The 21,025-nt window shown below is 39.5% G+C and overlaps 1 protein-coding gene across 1 annotated transcript in view; it reads left to right on the forward strand.

The window, feature by feature from the left end:
* LOC306858974 (synaptotagmin-7-like) overlaps nucleotides 1–21,025 on the forward strand; it is a 151,151-nt gene that overhangs the window by 121,654 nt on the left and 8,472 nt on the right. The window contains exon 7 of the mRNA XM_079399791.1: nucleotides 13,695–13,812. Coding sequence (XP_079255917.1) covers nucleotides 13,695–13,812 — 118 coding nt within the window. The remainder of the gene's footprint in view (nucleotides 1–13,694; nucleotides 13,813–21,025) is intronic.

Consider the following 21,025-nt stretch of genomic DNA (forward strand, 5'->3'; position numbering starts at 1 on the left):
ACACATGTAAATTACAAACACGTGTATTACATAGCCACCTGCTTCTAATGCTGTCCGTGCAAAATGCACTTTACCAGTCTTTTACTGAGAGTCTGTTTGTGAATCCTTGTTCAGGCTGTGATTGCAGGTCCAGGACTACATCTAAAACCATGCTGTAGTCCTGGAGGCCGGCAGCCCTCGTGTTCACCCTCACAGTGGTGTAGGTAAGGTGAACAGAGACCCCGTTAAATGGATTCGGGAAGACAGCTGAGCCACACTGGGCCACTGAGCATGTCCAGACAATCCCAAAGAAGCCACTGTGAACTGAGAGAACAAAGTGTTGTTGTAGAATAAAGCAAAAAACAACAAAATCTCTCTAGTGAACAGCACCATGCTGAAAGAGCAACGGCTAAGCAATAAAAATGTTTGTCTGGAAACAGTAGAAGGACAAATTCTAGTGTTCAATGAAACACATCAGCGATTTAAACCACTTAAGCCAACCGTGTCAGAGGTTAGAAAGATTTGTGTGCACGTCAGCTTTAATGCGCTTAACAAAATAACAAAAGCAGCTGTCAAGATGTCAAGAAGTATTCAAAATGTATAATTTAACTTACGAACTACAGACTTTACAGTAAGAGGCTTTTTTCCCTAAAACTGCAATTTGTATGTTGCGTTTGTATAGTCATGAATCATGTTTGCATTTTCTTCTGTTTTTCCTCCTCCTCACTGGCCATAATTCTAACCTTAAAATCAAGATTAGGCATAAAATAATGTCATGCATGTGAAAATCAGCTGATAATTGAACAAATGGTTGTAACCTGGCTCAGAGGATGATAGGAATCTCTGTGGCAGTTTTTACATTACATTTAGTCATTTGGCAGACGCTTTTATCCAAAGCGACTTACAATTGGGGAATACAAAAAGTGATTCATCTTGAAGAGGCAGTCAGACAGAGGAAGTGCTCGTAACACCAAGTCTCAGTCATTGTTCAAATAAGTACAAGCTAGTAAGGGGAGAGAAGGATAGAGGGAAAGAGTTTATTTATTTATTTATTTATTTTTTTGAGTTTAGGATGAAGTGAATGAGTTTTCAGTTGTTGCTTGAAGATTGGGGGTGGTGATGGCGCAGTGGATAAGACACATGCCTTTGGTGTGAGAGACCCGGGTTCGAATCCACTGTGAGACACCAATGTGTCCCTGAGCAAGACACTTAACCCCTAGTTGCTCCAGAGGCGTGTGACCTCTGACATATATAGCAATTGTAAGTCGCTTTGGATAAAAGCGTCAGCTAAATGAATAAATGTAAATGTAATTGCCAGGGATCCGGCGTTCCGGATAGGGGTGGGAAGATTATTCCACCAGCCAGGAATGGTGAACAAGAATGTTCTGGAGGGTGATTTTGAGCCTCTTTGTGACACTTTTTATGGTGATTAAGAGATAATATAAGACTTCACCTTACAAAGGATTGTTGAAAGCAAAAATGCTCCATATTTAGAGAGAACTTTTTTTGAAAAAGGACATGTCCAGGGAAAAGAGGATGTGTGGAGAATCAGAATAATAACGATTTGTGCACCAGAAAGCACTAATTAACTCTAAAGAGACTGAGAGAATGCTTATGGGCCCAATAAAAGATGAGCAAGACAGAAAAGTCTTTTTTGGAATCAGCGCCTCAAAATTAGAAAGGAACGAGTATTGGATTTCGGTCTACAAATATGGTGCTGGGCAGTGTTGTAATACTTCTATTCAGCAAACGTTAAATTGATCACAAAAACAAAATATTTCAAATAAATGCTGGACTGAATCAAAGAATCCTTTCCACAAAAAATTTGAGCAAAAACAACAATCTCTCTAGATTTATCTCATGTGAAGAGTAAATCAAATAAAAATGTTTCTGTAGACAAAGTCTAGTGTCCAATGAAACATATCAGACATTTTTAACCACCAAAGCCAACAGGGATGCTTCTAGCCCATTGCTAAAAATGTTGCTTTGATATTCAGCTCCAGGGACGAGAATGTATCCACTCTTCGAAATCCCAAACTCCCATGTGCTTAACCCTCTGGCCCTCTTCGGTCATTTTTGACTGAAAAATTTTATATTTTGAAATTTAAAAAGTCTTAGCTTCATCAGAATGAGATGACACTTGGTGACTTCTGTCACATTAGCAATATGAACACACAAAAAAATCATGGACATGATTCGGATGTGTTAAAGGGTCAAAAAAAAAAATAGTCACACTTGACTTCTTCGCGGTCAAAAATGACCGCCATAGGAAATGAATGCGAAATACAAAAAAATGTGAAAAGTCAGTGAATCTTTTGGTGGTATAAACTACAAATCAGTCACTGGTCAGAAAAAAAGTGTGCAGCAATCAAGGGGTGACTGTCTGGAATATCAGGAGTGCAAAATAGACACCCACACATGCGCACACACGCACACAGAGAAATTAGCTGGTAAGACAATTTTAGGGTTGGTGACTAAAGAGCTGGTCCCTGCGCGGCTCGTGCCTCAACGGCTGGTCCCTCCGCGGCTTGTGCCTCACCTCATCTAATATTTTAGAATGTCTAGATATATATCTAAATGCAAAACCTAAAAAAATTAAGAAAATGGTCTAACAAACAACAGGAATCCAAAAGCCTCTGTATATATGAATGAATGAATGATGCATTTATATAGCACATTTATTGTGTATTGCCGTACACCCAAAGCGCTTTACAATCATGAGGGGGTCTCTCCTCAACCACCACCAATGTGCAGCATCCACTTGGATGATGCGACGGCAGCCACAGTACAACGGCGCCAGTGCGCTCACCACACACCAGCTACAGGTGGAGAGGAGAGAGAGATAGAGCCAATCAAGTAGATGGGGATTACTAGGAGGCCATGATTGATAAGGGCCAGTGGAGGGAATTTGGCCAGGACACCGGGGTTACACCCCTATATATATCTATATAGGGTGCTAATACAAGAAGGTTACGCAACATTACAGTTGCGTACAACATTACATAAGTTTTTATTTTTTAATGCCTTCAGATGGCCCAATTCTCACTTCAAAAAAATGGATTTTAAATGCCTTCACTATTTTAATGTGAAATATTGCATTTATTAAAAAATAGTAAAAATACATATGAATTCCAATGGAGAAAATAGCTAATTAAAATTGCATAAATATTGCATAGTATCATAAAATTCCCTCAAAATCATAAATAATAATAAAAAAATATTATTGAACAAAAATATATTACATTGATTTTCCTGAAAAAAAAAAGTGTTACATTTCAAGGCTTCGGTCACTTTTGACCGCGAAGAAGGCAAGTGTGACTCCTAAACGAAGAGGGCCAGTTTAACAAGAAGCTGGATTATTCAGAAAAACACAAGGCTTCCTCCCACACACATCCTCAGCTCTTCTTCACCATCCTCACAATTATCAACACGATTTGCTGCTCTGAAGAGCGCTGGCCACTCTAATGATGCTCTACTGGGTTTGTTCCTCTGTTTGTCTCACCCTCTCTCTCTGACATTTGTTTCAGAGAAATTATATCGCCTTTCTGCTGTGTGGCCAAATTGCCAGTAATGATGATGATAATTGCAGACTCATGGAGCATGGCTGAGATTTACTCCCTGAATTAATGATTGGTGGGTACTTGGAAGTGTTGCTTCAAAGTAAATTTCGAGCAAACAACATTTGACAGATTGCCAAATGACCCTGGGTTGGAACAACAACTTTTGGGGCTTGGTTTTGGAAACAGCTCTCAACAGGAGACGGGGTCTGAACGTTGCCACACCAGCCAACAGCAGGTGAATTCAATTCTGTTTTGCATGACTTTTACAATAGTTTTTCCACTGTGACATTGGGGTTGTTGTTGTTCTATCTATCTATCTGACCGACCGACCGACCCTGGACCACAAAGCCAGTCTTTATTTATTTATATATATATTTATTTATTTATTTATTTATTTGGAATGCACCTGCCTTGAAGAGACTTTTTGTCTCTAATTTCTTTTGCAAACGCCTGACCTATAGCATCAGATCAATGTTATCTCAAAGCTTTATCTGTCAGACCCTAAAAGCTCAAACGAAGTTAATAGCAGCCGTGTGGTGATGTTGTTGTTGTTATGTGGAGGGATTTAGTGCTCAGATTTTGGTGGAAAGGTTGCTAGCATGTGTTTTATTTTTGTCATTCAGGCCTAAACTGGAATTGAGATTCAAGGACTCACTGAAAACATTTACCCAGCCTCATACTGTTTCCGATTTGTATGATATTGTTTTTCATTTGAGCACAAAATGATTTTTAAGCTATTTTCTATTTGTTGATGTTTTTCATAGGGCTCGCATAAAATTTAGATTGTAAATTTAGTACCTGAGTTTGAAGATCAATAATTTTGGAAAGTGTAGTGCCTCATTGATTCACTAACCATTTGTTGAAAAGAAGCTAAGAATTCTCTTTTTGTTCTTATTCTGTTTTCTTTTTTTTTCAGTTCCGGGCTCTATTCATTGAAGGTCTTCATTATTCTTTCCATATTAAGCACTGAAATAATGGCAATGTCAGGCTATTCCAGCTGTTCATTTCAAAATCTTTTTGCTTCTGAATTGTGCACAACACAGTTTATAAATAATCACCCAGCTGACTGTCTCCTGTCACCCAGAGAGCCACACGTCAATCTAGATCCAGACTGTATTCTGGTACCTGATATAGTAGTCATAGCACAATACATTCACCCTCCCATAGGTCACTTTACTAAGAAACCGCCTGCTAAGAAAATGAATATGAACACACATGCAATCATTTTGTTTTGCTTTTAGTCCAAGCTATAACAAACTTAGCAGAGTCCGCTGGTGAAAATCTGATGCTTACACAATCTCCATGCAGCTCTGCGGGAGACATTAATGCAGTGAAGTCTGCGATGACTTCCTGATCTTCCACCAATGGAAGGATTTTAGATATAAAACCTTAAGTATGGATGCGAACAAAGGCCGCATGTGTTCCAGATTGCCCTACGGTTACTCGTTCATGCTTATGTAAAAATCCACAGGAAACCTTGGATATTGCATAATTGATATGGAAACATATAGGAACTTGGGATGTGAACACTGATGTGCAGCTAAATGTATGTCTTGGAAAATCTGAAAGAAACATCAATGGTTTCTAGTAAGACAATACTGCATGAAATCTGAATTTATCCTATTTTTTGCACATTCTTCATTGTGTTATAATATATTTGCATGTTATTCGAGAAATGGTTCTTCTTGCTTCCCCTCTGAAATGACTTTCTTTTTTGACTGACATCACCTAGGCATTTAAGCCAACTGGTTAATGTTAACCAAAAGCCTACTAGCTATCGAGTCATTTGCCAGGGTTTTTTAAAGTCAGCATAAAAGTCAACATGAAACAGAAATTGCCATTTTTTTTTTTTTGCTATTGTGATATACAAACTGCTTTTTGAATGAGAAAAATTTTGGGATTCGACTTGATTTTGAGAATTTATTGAGAATTTGAGCATTGAGTGTTTGATTGTTGTTGTTTGCTAATTTCCGCTATCTCATGTGGCTGGTTTCTGGAAAGTAGGAATTATTGTCCCGGACTAGTGAACATGTTATCTGAGAACAGAAGAGATATGGTTGCGAGAGGGATGGAAAAGTTCCTGTTTTTGATATGAATTTTTAAAAAATTATGTGCATTGTTAAATAATGTATTATCAACTGGGGTCTTGAACGGTGCTATTTTATCAGTAAGAAACAAAACTCAAATCTGTATGTATTTCTAAATGTTTAACTCTTCTTTCTCGTAATGAATTTCTAATAGTTTTTATTTGTTTAGTACCTTTCTAAAAAAAAAAAATTTCACCTTCAGCTCACTGGTTGTACATGGCTCTATTTTCTATAGAACTGCAGTTTATCATGGAAAGTGTTATTCAGTTTTTATTAGTTGGTAGAATTTTTTTTTTACTTTTTACATAGTAAAAAAAAAAAGTATCATATCTGGGGGTCCTTTGCATGAAAGGTTTTTTAAAAACTCCATTGCCTTGTCAACAAGCCTCCTCAAGAATGAGTACCAGTGGTACTCAAAAAATGTGAAGAGTAATGCATTTGTGGAACAATTAAGCATCAAAACATACATGGCATAATAGGACCCCTTCAACTACATGTTGGACTGGACTATAAACACTGCTTTGTCTGAGAGCTTTCTCAGAACATAAGGAGCATTTGTGGTCACTATAACCCCTCAGACCCTGACCGTGTCATTCTGATCATCATTACCGCCAGAGGAAATTACTCTGGCAGAGATAAATTCAGACAGGGTGTTATAAAATGATGACTGAGGCTTTGTCATGAGGATGTGTTTGTGGGTGGGTGGATCATCACTCTTCAGACGACATGTCTGTCAATCGTATCTCCCAGCATTCCACACACCAGGTGCACTCACCATCTTTCCAGCCGTTGCCGTGCCAACTGCACTTGTTTCTTCTTGTTTTCTTCCCCCGGGGATGAAAAGTCAAAGCCTACTAGCTATTCGTCTCCACCCTCTGGCAGCCATATTTCTACAAACTCATCATAGCTCTATTAGCACTGGACTCCTTCAGTTCCACTGTGACTCGTAATTACCATGTTACTGTTAGCACACATTTGCTCAACGATTTTTCAGTTTTAGTGTTGGGAATCATGAGCTTCAGTTTTTAAAGAAATGCTGGTTTTGAATGTGTGCATTTGTCCTCTGAAAAAAATATTCTGGCTTTCATTTGTGATTGATTTTCTTGCTTGAGTCCTATCTTTTAAATGAATGAAATCTCAATTAATTCAAGGTAATTACTTTTCAGTCATTTTTGTTTATTTTAGTAATTTTAGCACTTCAACTTTATTTCAGTTAGTTGCCAAGGCAAATTTTCTCATTTTTGTTTAGGTTTAAGGTTTATTTCAATAACCAAAGAAAAAAAAAAAGGTTTTTAATCATTTTAGAAGTGCTTTGGTTTAGTCTGTTTTGGTTCATAGCATAAAGTTAGGCCCAAAAGACAGTATTTTAGAAGGCTGCATTATTATGCAAACTACCTTTTAGAGTATATAGTTAGAACCAAATTACTTCCTCCAAAGCACCAAAGGATCATTAATGAAATCATTAGGGCCCCGTAAGTTGCTTAAAAATCATTAAGAAATCAGTAAATGGAATTGGAAATTAAAATGGAATCATTACATTACATTCCTTTCGATTCCCATCCCTGGTTTTACTGATCTGTTAATGTGTCCATGTGTCTGTTCTGTGCTTTCTGCTCTACATATTCTCTCAATTAATTTTCCTTTATTTAATTTTTTGCCTTTTTGCCACTGATAGAACAGAAATAGGACAGGAAATGATGCAAGACTGATTTAAAAACACACTGACTGTGTGTTTTAAAAAAAATTGATAACAAAATTTTGGAAGATATAGTACAGCACCTTAAATCTTCAACCTGCTATCTTGACACACTTCCCACATCCTTTTTCAAAAATGTGCTTAACTGTTTAGAAGCTGATCTCTTAGAAGTGGTGAACGCCTCACTTCTTTCTGGGACTTTTCCAAACTCCCTTAAAACTGCAGTTGTTAAGCCCTTTCTGAAAAAGCGCAATCTTGATAACACCATGTTGAGCAACTATAGACCCATATCAAATCTTCCTTTCATAGGTAAGATTATTGAAAAGGTAGTTTCTAATCAGCTGAACAACTACTTAGTCAAATGGATACCTGGACAATTTTCAATCTGGTTTCCGAGCACATCACAGCACAGAGACAGCACTTATTAAGATAATAAATGATATTCGCGTCAATTCTGATTCTGGCAAAATATCAGTGCTGGTACTACTAGATCTTAGTGCTGCGTTTGACACTGTCGATCATAACATACTATTAGAGAGACTGGAAAACTGGGTCGGGCTTTCTGGGATGGCACTCAAATGGTTCAGGTCATACTTAGAAGGGTGAGGTTATGTGAGTATAGGAGCGCATAAGTCTAAGTGGACGGCCATGACGTGGAGTCCCACAAGGCTCAATTCTTGTACCGCTCTTGCTTAGCCTGTATATGCTCCCACTAAGTCAGATAATGAGGAAGAACCAAATTGCATATCACAGCTATGCTGATGATACCCAGATTTACCTAGCCTTATCTCCAAATGACTACAGCCCCATTGACTCCCTCTGCCAATGCATTGATGAAATTAACAGTTGGATGTGCCAGAACTTTCTTCAGTTAACCAAGGAGAAAACTGAAGTCATTGCATTTGGAAACAAAGATGAAGTTCTCAAGGTGAATGCATACCTTGACTCTAGGGGTCAAACAACTAAAAATCAAGTCAGAAATCTTGGGGTGATTCTGGAGACAGACCTTAGTTTCAGTAGTCATGTCAAAGCAGTAACTAAATCAGCATACTATCATCTCAAAAACATTGCAAGAATTAGATGTTTTGTTTCCAGTCAAGACTTGGAGAAACTTGTTCATGCCTTTATCACCAGCAGGGTGGATTACTGTAATGGTCTCCTCACCGGCCTTCCCAAGAAGACCATTAGACAACTGCAGCTCATCCAGAACGCTGCTGCCAGGATTCTGACTAGAACCAGAAAATCTGAGCATATCACTCCAGTCCTCAGGACCTTACACTGGCTTCCAGTTACATTTAGGATTGATTTTAAAGTACTTTTACTCGTTTATAAGTCACTCAATGGCCCAGGACCTAAATATATTGCTGATATGCTCACTGAATATAAACCGAACAGACCACTCAGATCATTAGGATCGAGTCTGTTAGAAATACCAAGGGTTCACACAAAACAAGGGGAGTCTGCTTTTAGCTATTATGCGGCCCGCAGTTGGAACCAGCTTCCAGAAGAGATCAGATGTGCTAAAACATTAGCCACATTTAAATCAAGACTCAAAACTCATCTGTACTGACGGGTGAGCAGGGTACGCTGGCGCGCTTTGGCTGCCGCTCCTCTCTCCGTTATGTTGCGGTGTGCTTTCTTCATGTTTGACGGGAGATTGCTTTTCTTGGTGTTGGCCTGGTTGCTTTCTATCGGCTCTGTGGACTCACAGATAGGCTTATTGGGAGCTGGTGCAGACGAGGCTTTATTGAACATGGCCTTACAGTACACCTCTCGCCAACTCTTATCTCTGAAGCGGAATTACTATCTGTCGGGGGACACCTACGACTACTGTGACAGGGCTGGATTACTGCGGCCCAAGCGGTATATTCATCGGGGCACAGGACGAAGCTACGTCTCTTCCTCATCGTCCTCCATCCCAGTTTTGAACTGCCGGCGAAGGATTACAAGACTGTCTTCCTCTGGGGTTGATCCTACTAACTTTTCTGCTCTGCCGTATGAGCGGCATTTCTGTGATGCGGTGTCTGCAAGCCCTTTAAAAGCTGCGCTACTTAACGCGCGCTCTGTGAACAACAAAGCTTTATTGCTGGCGGATTTTATCATGGACAAGAAGCTGGACTTGTTTTTCATTACGGAAACATAGCATAAACAGGACGATGGTTTTCTTTTTAATCAGCTGACTCCAGCGGGCTTTGGACTCATTGACGTTCCACGAACTACAGGTAGAGGTGGTGGTATTATAGTTGTTTACAAACTACAATACAAGATTCACCCTGTGTCCGTTCCTCCTTTTAAAACTTTTGAATGTCTTGTTTTAAATGTGTCTGATACTCACTCTGCTCTCTATTCTGCTATGGTCACTATCTATCGACCTCCTAAACTGAATAAGGACTTTCTGTCTGAGTTTGCTGATCTTCTTTCTATACTGTCTGTCAGATTTAAGAGAATTTTGATTCTGGGTGATTTTAACATACATGTAGATCAGAAAGCCTGTCTCTTGGCCAAGGATTTTCTATCACTCTTGGACTGTTTTAATCTTTCTCAGTTTGTAAATATCCCCACTCACTGTAAAGGACACACGTTAGATTTAATTATTGCAAATGACTCATCTCTTTCTAATCTCTCTGTTGTGGATGCTGGACTTTCTGATCATCTAGCTATCTTCTTTAATATCGAGACATTTCATTCTAGTATTTCATTCTAGTATTCATTCTAGATTTCACGAACTATTTCATTCCGTAAATGGCAATCAATTGATCATGCTACCTTTGCAAACTCGATTGTCTCTTCTTTAGTTGACATGTCTTTTGCTCCTCTTGAGGAAAAAATTTCAGTATTTAATAATGTTCTCACAGCCAACTTGGACATCTTTGCACCCATAAAAACACGAAATGTTTCATTTGCACAGTCAGCCCCCTGGTATAATGGTGATTTGCGTAGACAGAAGGCTGTGTGTCGGAAATTAGAGCGAAAATGGCGTCACTCTGGTTTAAATGTGTTCCACCAGGCCTGGAAAGATTGCTTGTCAAACTACAGAGTTGCCATTGAAACTGCAAGATCTGCTTATTTCTCAAACATTATTGATAATAATCAAAGCAATCCCAGGAAGCTCTTTCATACAATTAACAGTCTGCTTAAAGCAGATAGTGTCAGTTCTCTGACTTCAACTGACTGGCTGTGTAATGAGTTTCTCAAATCTTTCAGTGAAAAAATTTACAATATTCGCACAAATATCCATACCTTGCAGTCTGCCGATCTTACAGTTAATACTCCTAGGTTCTCTGGCATTCCTTTATCCAAATTTACTTTATTACAACCTGAGATGCTCTGCAACCAGGTTTCTAGTATGAAAGCTACCACTTGCATACTTGATCCCATGCCTGGTAGCCTGTTTAAATCCTGCTTTGGTCCTTTATGTCCTTCAGTTCTTGCTATAATAAATGACTCTTTATCATTTGGGGAGGTGCCAGCAGCACTTAAAACTGCTGCGGTTACTCCCGTTTTAAAAAAGCAAAATTCTGATGTGAAAAATCTGTCAAATTATCGCCCTATCTCAAATCTCTCATTTCTGTCTAAAATCCTGGAGGGTGTGGTTGCAGCCCAATTAAACAAACACTTAATTGAAAATAAACTATTTGAGCCTCATCAATCAGGATTTCGAAAATTACACAGTACTGAGACTGCGTTGGTGAAAGTCGCTAATGACTTACTAATTGCCTCCGACTCCGGCTCCACGTCCATTCTCATTCTCTTGGATCTCAGTTCAGCCTTCGACACTATTGACCATGCACTGTTACTCAATTGCCTCGAACATGTATTTGGCTGGTCAGAGACTGTTCTTGACTGGTTCAAGTCCTATTTCACTGACCGCAGTCAATTTTTTTATATGGGTGGTTATAGGTCTAAAGTTGGCTCTGTTTGTACGGGTGTTCCACAAGGGTCAGTCTTGGGTCCCCTACTCTTTAGTATGTACATCTATCCACTTGGTCAATTACTACAATCTCTTAACCTTAACTATCACTTTTATGCTGATGATACACAGATTTATATACACACTAGACCGGGTCAGCAAGTGAATGTTGGGCATCTTTCTAACTGTATTGCTGAGATAAAGACTTGGATGTCCAATAATTTTCTGTCTCTAAACGGCTCAAAAACAGAAGTTATGCTCCTTGGATCTCCACATCAACTGCGAAAGGTTGGGTCTCTTACTCTGTCTGTTGATGGTGCTGCACTGGAGTTTAAGACCAAATTAAAAAATCTGGGTGTCATATTTGACGCCACACTGTCATTTGAGCCTTTTGTCCAGAATACAGTTAAGACATCATTTTATCACCTCAGAAATATAGCCCGGCTTCGTCCTATGTTGTCCTTTTCGGTAGCTGAGAAGTTGATAAACTCTTTTGTCTTCTCGCACATCGACTACTGCAATGGTCTTCTAGCCGGGGTATCTAAATCGTCTTTGGATAAATTGCAGTATCTTCAAAATTCAGCTGCTAGAGTACTGTCTGGGGTCAGGGCCAGGGACCATATAACCCCGGTCTTGGAGTCCCTGCATTGGCTACCTGTTAGGTACCGTATTGATTTTAAAATCCTTATGCTGGCCTATAAATCTCTGCACAATCTGGCACCTCACTATTTGACTGATTTATTAATCCCTTACACACCACGTCGTAATCTACGCTCCTCTCAGAGTGGTCTTTTGGTCGTTCCGAAGACACGGCTTCATACGTGGGGTGACCGAGCATTTTCTGTCTATGCTCCTAAGCTCTGGAATTCTCTCCCGGTCGACATCAGGGAAGCAAATACATTAGTGTCTTTTAAATCTCTTCTTAAAACTTAAATTTTATTTTAGGATTGCTTTTACATGATCTTAATTTTATGTGTTTATTCTTTTTTTGTATTTACATTGTGTTATTCCTTTGTTGTTATGCTTGTCTGTAAAGCGCTTTGAGAAAGCTACTTTTAAAGGCGCTATACAAAATAAATATATTATTATTATTATTATTATTATTATCTGTTTAACTGTGCATTTGTTGAATGAGCACTGTGCTATATGTCCGAACTGACTGCAATACATTTTATGTACAATCATTTTCTTTAAATTTATTTTAAATAAATTTCTATATCATTTTAAAATTCCTTGTTTTTATTATTTTTATTTCCATGTTTTTACTGATTTTTAATGTCTATTTCACTTTCTTTTATGTAAAGCACTTTGAATTACCACTGTGTATGAAATGTGCTATATAAATAAACTTGCCTTGCCTTGATTGTTTGCAAACCTCAACTTACTGCCATGACTTCTCTCTGTTTTTCAGACTCCAATTCATACGTTACTGTTTTCACTTCAAAATTAATTTGTTAGATCCTTTAGCTGTGATGATAAGCATGTTTGTGCTTTCTTTGGCTTTCTTTTGATCCAAACATTCTTTAATACGAAAAAGCATATGGAAAACATTGTTTTATCTCACAGGTTTTCCATCCTTTTATCTCTTTGCTGTTCTGAACTGAGTAAATACTGGACGTAATGTTTGTGTCTCAGCAGCATTTCTGTTGTGTCCTTTCTTCATACACTTTATCCCAGGCATTGTCGCATTCACCCTGTGATGTTCTTTCTCCATGCATTTTTTATTTATTCCAAATCTCCACAGAACTGTAATGTCCTTGTATTACAACTATGGCACTGTTTTTTAGCTTTCCAGTGAGGATAAAGATCAGATTGTTGCTCAATGTGACTTCACTGAGGCTCTGTTCCAAAATAAACTGCCTTGCTGTCTACTACCTACAGTACCTACCACAGTTTCCTCAAAAATATTAAGCAGCATAACTGCAACATTGAAATTAATTAGCAATGTTTCTCGAGTAACACATCAGCATATTAGAATGATTTCCAGAGGATCATGTGACACTGAAGACTGATGTAATGATGCTGAAAACTCATCTTTGCATCACAGAAATAAATTACATTTTAAAGTATATTCAAATAGAAAAACTGTTATTTTAAATGTACATAATATTTCACAATTATATTTTTTTTAATCCAATAAGTGCAGCATTGGTTAACATAAGAGACTTTTAAAAATAAAATAAAAAATGCACCAACTTCAAAATTTTGAACTGTATATTGTTTTTTATTTTGTTAGCAATGCACTGCTAAATTGAAATGACTGTCAAACAGATCTTTTTGTGTCAGATGGTGTAGTTACAGCATCAACCAGCGGGTTCTAACAAGGCAATGCTATCCAAAACCCAGTCTCAAACAGATACTAGCGTTACAGGCAACAGAGGACTTTTAGTTCTCTGTGCATATTAAGTTCGTAAGACAGGAGAAAGTGTTTAATGCTACATGCTCTTGTGGTTCTTCCTCAGATCTAATAAACCCGGCAGCAGCCCTAAAGGTCAGACCCCAGACGAGAGCAGCCGCCGGACAGATGCTAACTCCTCCGTCTCAGACCTGGCCAACTCCGTCACCAGTGATATGCTAATGGTATCTATTTTCTATTGAAGCTTATGAGTAAAACTATAAAAATAGTATTTTCAACTTTTATGTTACAATTAAGTTTTTCACAATTGCCAGTTTATATCTCACAATCGCAAGTTATAAACTCGTAATTGTGAGTTTATATCTTTTTTTCTACAAATTCTGAGCTTACATCTTGCAATTCTTTAACTTTTTTCTCTGAATTCTGAATTTACATCTCAGAAATTTGACCTTTTTCCTCAGAATTCTGAGATTTCGTAATATAAAAATTGTGACTTTATCTCATAATTCCAACTTTTGTCACATAGTTGCGACATATCTCATATTACATGTCGCTACTGTTTTGTTTTTTGTTTCTGCCATGAAATAAAAAAATTAAAAAGGTAATTGTAATTTAATTTAAATTCTGTTTTTTTCCCCCACAATTATGAGTTTACAATTGCTGCTCGTAATTGTGAGTTTACATTTCAAAATTGACACTTTTTCTCCTAATTCTGAGTTCTCATTTTTTATAATTTAATCTGAATTCTGAATTTGTATCTCTGAGTCATGAACTCATAATTGCAAATTTATATCTTGAAATTATGACTTTTTCTTCAAAATCTGAGCCATTGAATAAAAAAGTAATTGCAATTTTTTTTCCTCACAGTTCTGACTTTTTTTCCTCACAATTTCAAGTTATTTTTCTCATAATTCTGACTTTTCAGAATTGCAAGTTTACTGTACATCTCGCATTTCAGACTTTTCTCACAATTGCTAGTTTATATCTCATAATTGCAAGTTCAGTCAGGACTCTCTTAAGTCAAAAAGAATACCATAGACAAGCCTTTAATTCAACTTTTATTGCATATTTACTAAGTTTACATTTGGCGGTATGGCTCTGTTCCAAGTTCCCTGTCCTTTTCATGAGCTCCATGAAAGCCAAGACAGGGAAACAGCAGCCACTTCAGGGGCAACCCTCCCATTTTAGCAATAGGAGAGTAGCACAAAAACCCCCAACAACCATACCAGGCGATCCTCCCTGGCTCTTCCTGCTAAAGAGCCAGCAGAGGAACCAAATGAGCATGCCGGAAGCCAATTTACTGCTTAAAAATAGCCAAATTAACTACGTGAAGTCAGCATAAGAATGAAGATAGAATACATATCTTTAAATAACACACCCAACAGCTACTGAAGCCATGCATTTATTTTAAACCACAGATTACAGAGCTGCACTCATGGCTTTTTGAGCCTCAAGGATGGCTCGAGCGTCGGGTCGGAGGTAACGTTCATAAGCAACTGAAGACCATCGCCCCATGGCCTTCAAGGTAGAGACAGGAGAGGAGGATGCACAGCCATATCACCCTGTAGCCCAAGACTGGTTGCACACTGAAGCTAAGCAGGGTTGAGCCTGGTCAGTACCTGGATGGGAGACCTCCTGGGAAAACTAGGTTGCTGTTGGAAGAGGTGTTAGTGAGGCCAGCAGGGGGTGCTCACCCTGCGGTCTGTGTGGGTCCTAACGCCCCAGTATAGTGACGGGGACACTATAGTGTCAAAAAGCACCGTCTTTCGGATGAGACGTTAAACCGAGGTCCTGACTCTCTGTGGTCATTAAAAATCCCAACCTCGGCATCCTGGCCAAATTTCCCATTGGTCTCTGACCATCATGGCCTCCTAATCATCCCCTTACACTGATTGGCTTCATCACTGTCTCCTCTCCACCAGTAAGCTGGTGTGTGGTGGGCGTTCTGGCGCACTATGGCTGCCGTCGCATCATCCAGGTGGATGCTGCACACTGGTGGTGGACGAGGAGACACCACCCCTCACAATGTAGAGCGCTTTGAGTGCTTAGAAAAAGCAGAAAAGCGCTATATAAATGTAATGAATTATTAAGCTGCAGTCGTAGCAGCCCCTATGCGCAGAGAATGAGCTGTGTAACGTTCTGGGGAAAGGCCACAGTATTGGCAGAGAAGGCGGAGATGGGAGGCAAACCAGGCTCTGGACATAGGTTTTCCCTCCTCTGTGGAAAACAATGGGTCCTGCGGACCAACTTGTGGACGGCTTCTCAAGTAGGCCAACATGGAAGACAGAGGACAAAAAACTGAGTTAGATTCAGAAATAAAAATTACTGAGCCTTCCTTGTTTTTATCAGTTTTAGAATGCTTTAGATACACTGAAGTAGTGAGAATAAATGGATACATCAGAAATTGTGAGGTCTTGTGATGGATTAAAAGTATCGGTGTGTGTGGTAAACTCGCCACCTCTGAGAACCATAGAAAGCTGTGAGCAAAGCAGATTCTAGCATTAAATCAGTGTAAGACCCAAAGCATCCTTCTCTTAAACGTGATATTAACTTTAGCAAGAGTGGGAGCGTTAAGGGGAGACGTTGATCGTTGCCTTGAGGTTTTTCTTTTTTGAGGCCATTAATCAGGAGACTACAGGTGCTGGTCATAAAATTAGAATATCATGAAAAAGTTGATTTCAGTAATACCATTCAAAAAGTGAAACTTGTATAATATATATATATAGGGGTGGGCGATATGGGAAAAATATCATATCACGATTTTTTATAGAAATATCACGATTCACGATTTTTATCCCGATTCTTTGTTAGTTTTACTATTTTGGTTTTACAAGTTGTCTGAGCATTACAGCCAAACTAGAAAGACAAAGATGCATGGCAGATATTTAGGCCAAAGTGGGTGAAGATAAAAAATCTTTGTCATTATTTTATTTTTCTTATTAAAAAATAAGAACAAAGATACACATTACAAATACACATAATATACAAATAAAACAAACAGTGCTTTATTTCCAGGTACAATAGGTGTATTTAGCAGAGCATTCAATGAAATTGAATGAACAAATATAAAAATAAAACACTAGCTAGACTGATTCCTAAAGCAACTGTATTAAAGTTTTTCAGTCAAGAATAGTGAGTGATTTTTCTCTTTGTGTTTTGTTGTTTTGTTAACGTTAAATGAATAGTTCCCCCACAAATTAATATTCTGTCATCTGTCTGTCAATTCTGTCATAATGTTGTATTTTTATATCATCATTTACTCAAAAGTTGTTTTAAACCGGAATGAGTTTCTTTCTTCTGCTGAACATAAATGCTATTTTGAAGAAGGTGGAAAACCAAACAGTTGCTGGTCCTCAGTGACTTCCATAGGATTTTTCTTTCCTACTATCAAAGTCAATGTAGACCAGCAACTGTTTGGTTTTCCACTGAGTAAATAATGACAGAAATTCAATTTTAGGGTGAACTATCCCTTTAATGACAGTCGACAGCACGTTTAGTGTCCTGTCCCTTTAAGAGCTGCACGCATCTAATATACAGTACAGGCACGCATCCGTTTCTCTCTTAACTATTTACTTTCATTTTAGAGATAACCAACTCAGTCTGTATGTAAACCTTGTGTGTTTTGACAGTATTAGCGCAAAATATAACTTAGTTGAGTAATCAGGCGCTGTTAGACAGGCGTTTTAGTGCGCGTGCGTCAGGTGTATGCGCTCAGAACAAGCGCACGTCAGACCAGCGCGCGAATTAAACATTTAACCAGCAAGGCTTTTATGCAAATAATGTACTTTTGCGATCGCGAATAAGTGCAGTGTCCTGTCTGAGTAACTCTACTGCTGTATGTCGTGTTGTACAGTACATAGAGACGGCGGCGCCAGAACTGTATTTGACAATGTGCGCGGTAGCGCGATACTACGATATTTCTTCAAAAGCAGATCGTGGAGACATTTTTATCGTCCACGATCAAAAATCGTCATATCGCACACCCCTATATATATATACTTGTTCCAAGCAGCGCAGGTGGAATTGGATACCGGCGACCATACTTTTGATGCTTGAAGGCTGCATTTTTCTTGATTCATAACAGTGGACTATAAAAGCACTAACACATGAAACATTGACCGGAAGTACAGCTACAGAGAGAGTTGCACAGAAAGAACTGAAGTGAGACCAAGCAGAGTCGTACATTTTTAATGTAGTTTTAGCTAGACCATTACGTATATAGTGAGCGGCAGAGAGCAAATATGATTGAAAGGTCATGTCTAGTCTAGTACAGTTTTAGCTGAAAGAGGGACAGGCCAGGCTGGATGGTGCTGCCTCCGGGCACAGGAGGTGGAATTTCTGAAATTCAAACCGAGACAAAGAATCAGCAATTTGGTTGTTTAAGCCAGGAATGTGAGCAGCCCGAAAATTTAAGTTACCCAATACGGATAACTAAGTAAGGCGCCTAACAAAACTGTTTATAAACGGTACGGAGGAGCGACCCTTATTAATAATATTGACAGTTGCTTCATTGTCACAGAAGAACATAATTTGTTTCCTTGACCAGTGCTTACCCCACAAAATACAAGCTATCACGATAGGGTACAAGTCCAACAAAGCAGTTGACAGGGTATTAACAGGTACAGATAGCAGTTCATTTGGCCATGCACTAGCAAACCACTGACCATTAAATACCCCCCCAAAACCAACGAAAGGCGCGGCATCTGTGTATAATTTAAGGTTTGTAGAAGACTCCAGCTCATCGTAATAGAAAAACGAGATGCCGTTCCAGTTAATAAGGAGCAAAGACCAGAATCGGAGATCTGATCTACAACCTTCAGCTAGGGTAACTATATCATTAAGGTCTTTAACTGACTTTGAGAGGTCAAGGAGCCTGGCTATGAAAGTCCTTCCCTGTGGAATTATTCGCATCGCAAAATTAAGATGGCCGAGTAAAGAGAGCAAATCTATTTTAGAAAAAGATGTCGATTTTTTTAGCATTTCTCATAACTTCTCTAATGCGAAGTAATTTCTCTGACGGCAGGGAAGCTTGCATCAAGTAAGAATCTAATGTGATGCCTAAAAATCCAATAGCTTTAAGAGGACCTAGTGTTTTCTCCTCGGAAAGAGGAACACCCAAATCGTTGAAGGTGCACTTTAGCGCCGAGATGCAACGGTCCGGCTTAACGTGAGTAGTCAACTAGCAAAAAATCATCTAAGAGATGAAGTACGAACGGCAATTTGCAGTTATTGAGAAGAATCCAACACAGCGCCTCCTGACAGAGTATCGAATATTTTTGGACTACTGCGACAGCCAAAGGTGAGCCTAACCGAAAAATACAACTAATACAACCAAATAAATGCCATTGAGATGGATGTAAAGGCATGACTTTAAAAGAGTCCGATATGTCTGCTTTTGTGAGCCAAGCACCCCTGTCACGGTTCAGGGTGCCTTCTCGGCTCCTCGTGCTGTCTGTGTTGTCCTGTCATGTTCGGCAGCTTGTGGTCTGGGCAATCAGTGCTGATCGTGACACTATCTCACAATTCCATCTTTTTTGTGACTTTATATTTTACATATGAGCTTTCATAGTTTTCTTCTTGTTTTGCTTCTCTGATGTGGCACTAGATTAAACACAGGGATGCATCATGTGTAATTGGTGCTCTCCCTTACTGCAGTCAGTCACACACAAAGTGTCAAAGGGAACTTACCTCCACAAAAGGTGGTAAGGCATTTTAAAGAGATGTGATGAGGGCTAATGATGGTACTTCCTCTTTAAGAGGGTGCCAGAAGCTCTTGTAAGCGCCAGCCTCTTGCAGATCTGATTCCCACTGGGGGGGTCCGGGCATTGGGGCATGGCATGTCAAATTCGTCTCGGGCACACCGATTTGGGGTGGCCGTCTCCACAGTAACTACAAGCATGAACATATTTACAGTTATAGAATTTGCAAACATTTTCATTAAAATTATAACACAGTGGAGTGGCAAATGGCATCACCATAGGATCAGATTGCAAGCTTGAGCCAGGTTTAGGAGATTGGAGAGCGACAGTTTTTGGGCATAGATTGGGCGTGTGAGTGTGAGAGCCACAGATCGAGCAGGAGAGAGCTTGATGACCGGTAAAGTGTCTGCTGATGAGAGTTACGTCGACTACAGACCAGTCCAGTTTCTGATTGAATCGCTGAATGAACATGGCAGCTTTTGAGGAGAAAGATTTATGGTATTCATAAAAGAGAGCTCCTCCATATGTGAGAGCTAAATCAGCGATAATAGCCAGATATGTGTCTAGCTCAGCTCTACGAGACGGAAAAACTTCTCATATAACATCTCTGATAACTCCAAATGCTACAATAAATTCAGCCGGAGTCAAAGTTTTTGAAAGTCGGGGGTCATTGTCTTTAAGCATGACGGACACATCACCACAATCAACAACACGCCCGTCACTTAATTCTGGGCCCAGTATTATCTTTACAAGGTTGACATCATTACCTGTGAAAATTTGGCTTCTCAACTGATGGGAGATTGCAGCAGTTGGCGAAAAGAACGTAGAACCAGTGGACACGGGAACTGCACTTCCCATAGACCTCCGCGGGATTGTCGCCGGAATGACATCATCAACCTGTTGCTCGGCTCCAGGTAGTTGCACCGTGACCGTGGTTGACGCGGTGTTCGAGGAAGCCGGACCGGAGAGGAGAAGATTTTTTTTCAATCCTGGATGCTGATCCAGACTCCAGAGCCTGGATTCTGGAGTTTATGTCAGAGATCGAAGACTGGATATTTGACAATGTTGACAACACTGGATCATTGTTTTGGCTTGATCGGGCTGAGCTGGAAAGACCACATGCCCGTTTGGGTGCCCCAGTGGTCGAAGTGGAAGCCGGCTCGAGGTTTTTCCTTTTCTGCATATTTTTCTTTCCGGAGATTTGAGGAAGAGGTGGAGACTGAGGAACTGGGACATCAATACTTTCACAAAGCAAGGTAAACAGTTCCTCATGAGTAGCTCCGGTTGGAACCGGGATATGGCTTTTAAACAGAACCTCCAATATCTTAGGCAGAGGCCAGTCGCTTATGCCGGGAGGACAAGAGGATTTACTTGTCAAACGAGTGCTCCGACGGACATAAACATTGTTCTCATCTTGAATAGCTTCCCCTGTTTGGCTTTGATGTTGAGATTCTTCGATTGATTCAACCCACGGATCTTCGTCATTGGCAGCAGAAGACATGATAACCAGCTGGGTGAGTAATGTCAAAAACAAGTGTAATTTCATGGTACGGCAACATACAGTGAAGTTCTTGCAAGCAGCGTACAGAGGAAGCAGCAAAGCAAGCAAACAGAAGCCGGGTTTAAGTAAGGCGCCCTGTTTGAGATTTGCCAATTGAGAGCTTGGGAGTCAGATCAGCTGATAGAGGCCGGGTTTGAATTTCTCCAATCAGCTAATAGCGGAGCTTTACTACGAGGC

Source organism: Barbus barbus, assembly GCF_936440315.1.
Source record: "Barbus barbus genome assembly, chromosome: 1".
NCBI lineage: Eukaryota > Metazoa > Chordata > Actinopteri > Cypriniformes > Cyprinidae > Barbus > Barbus barbus.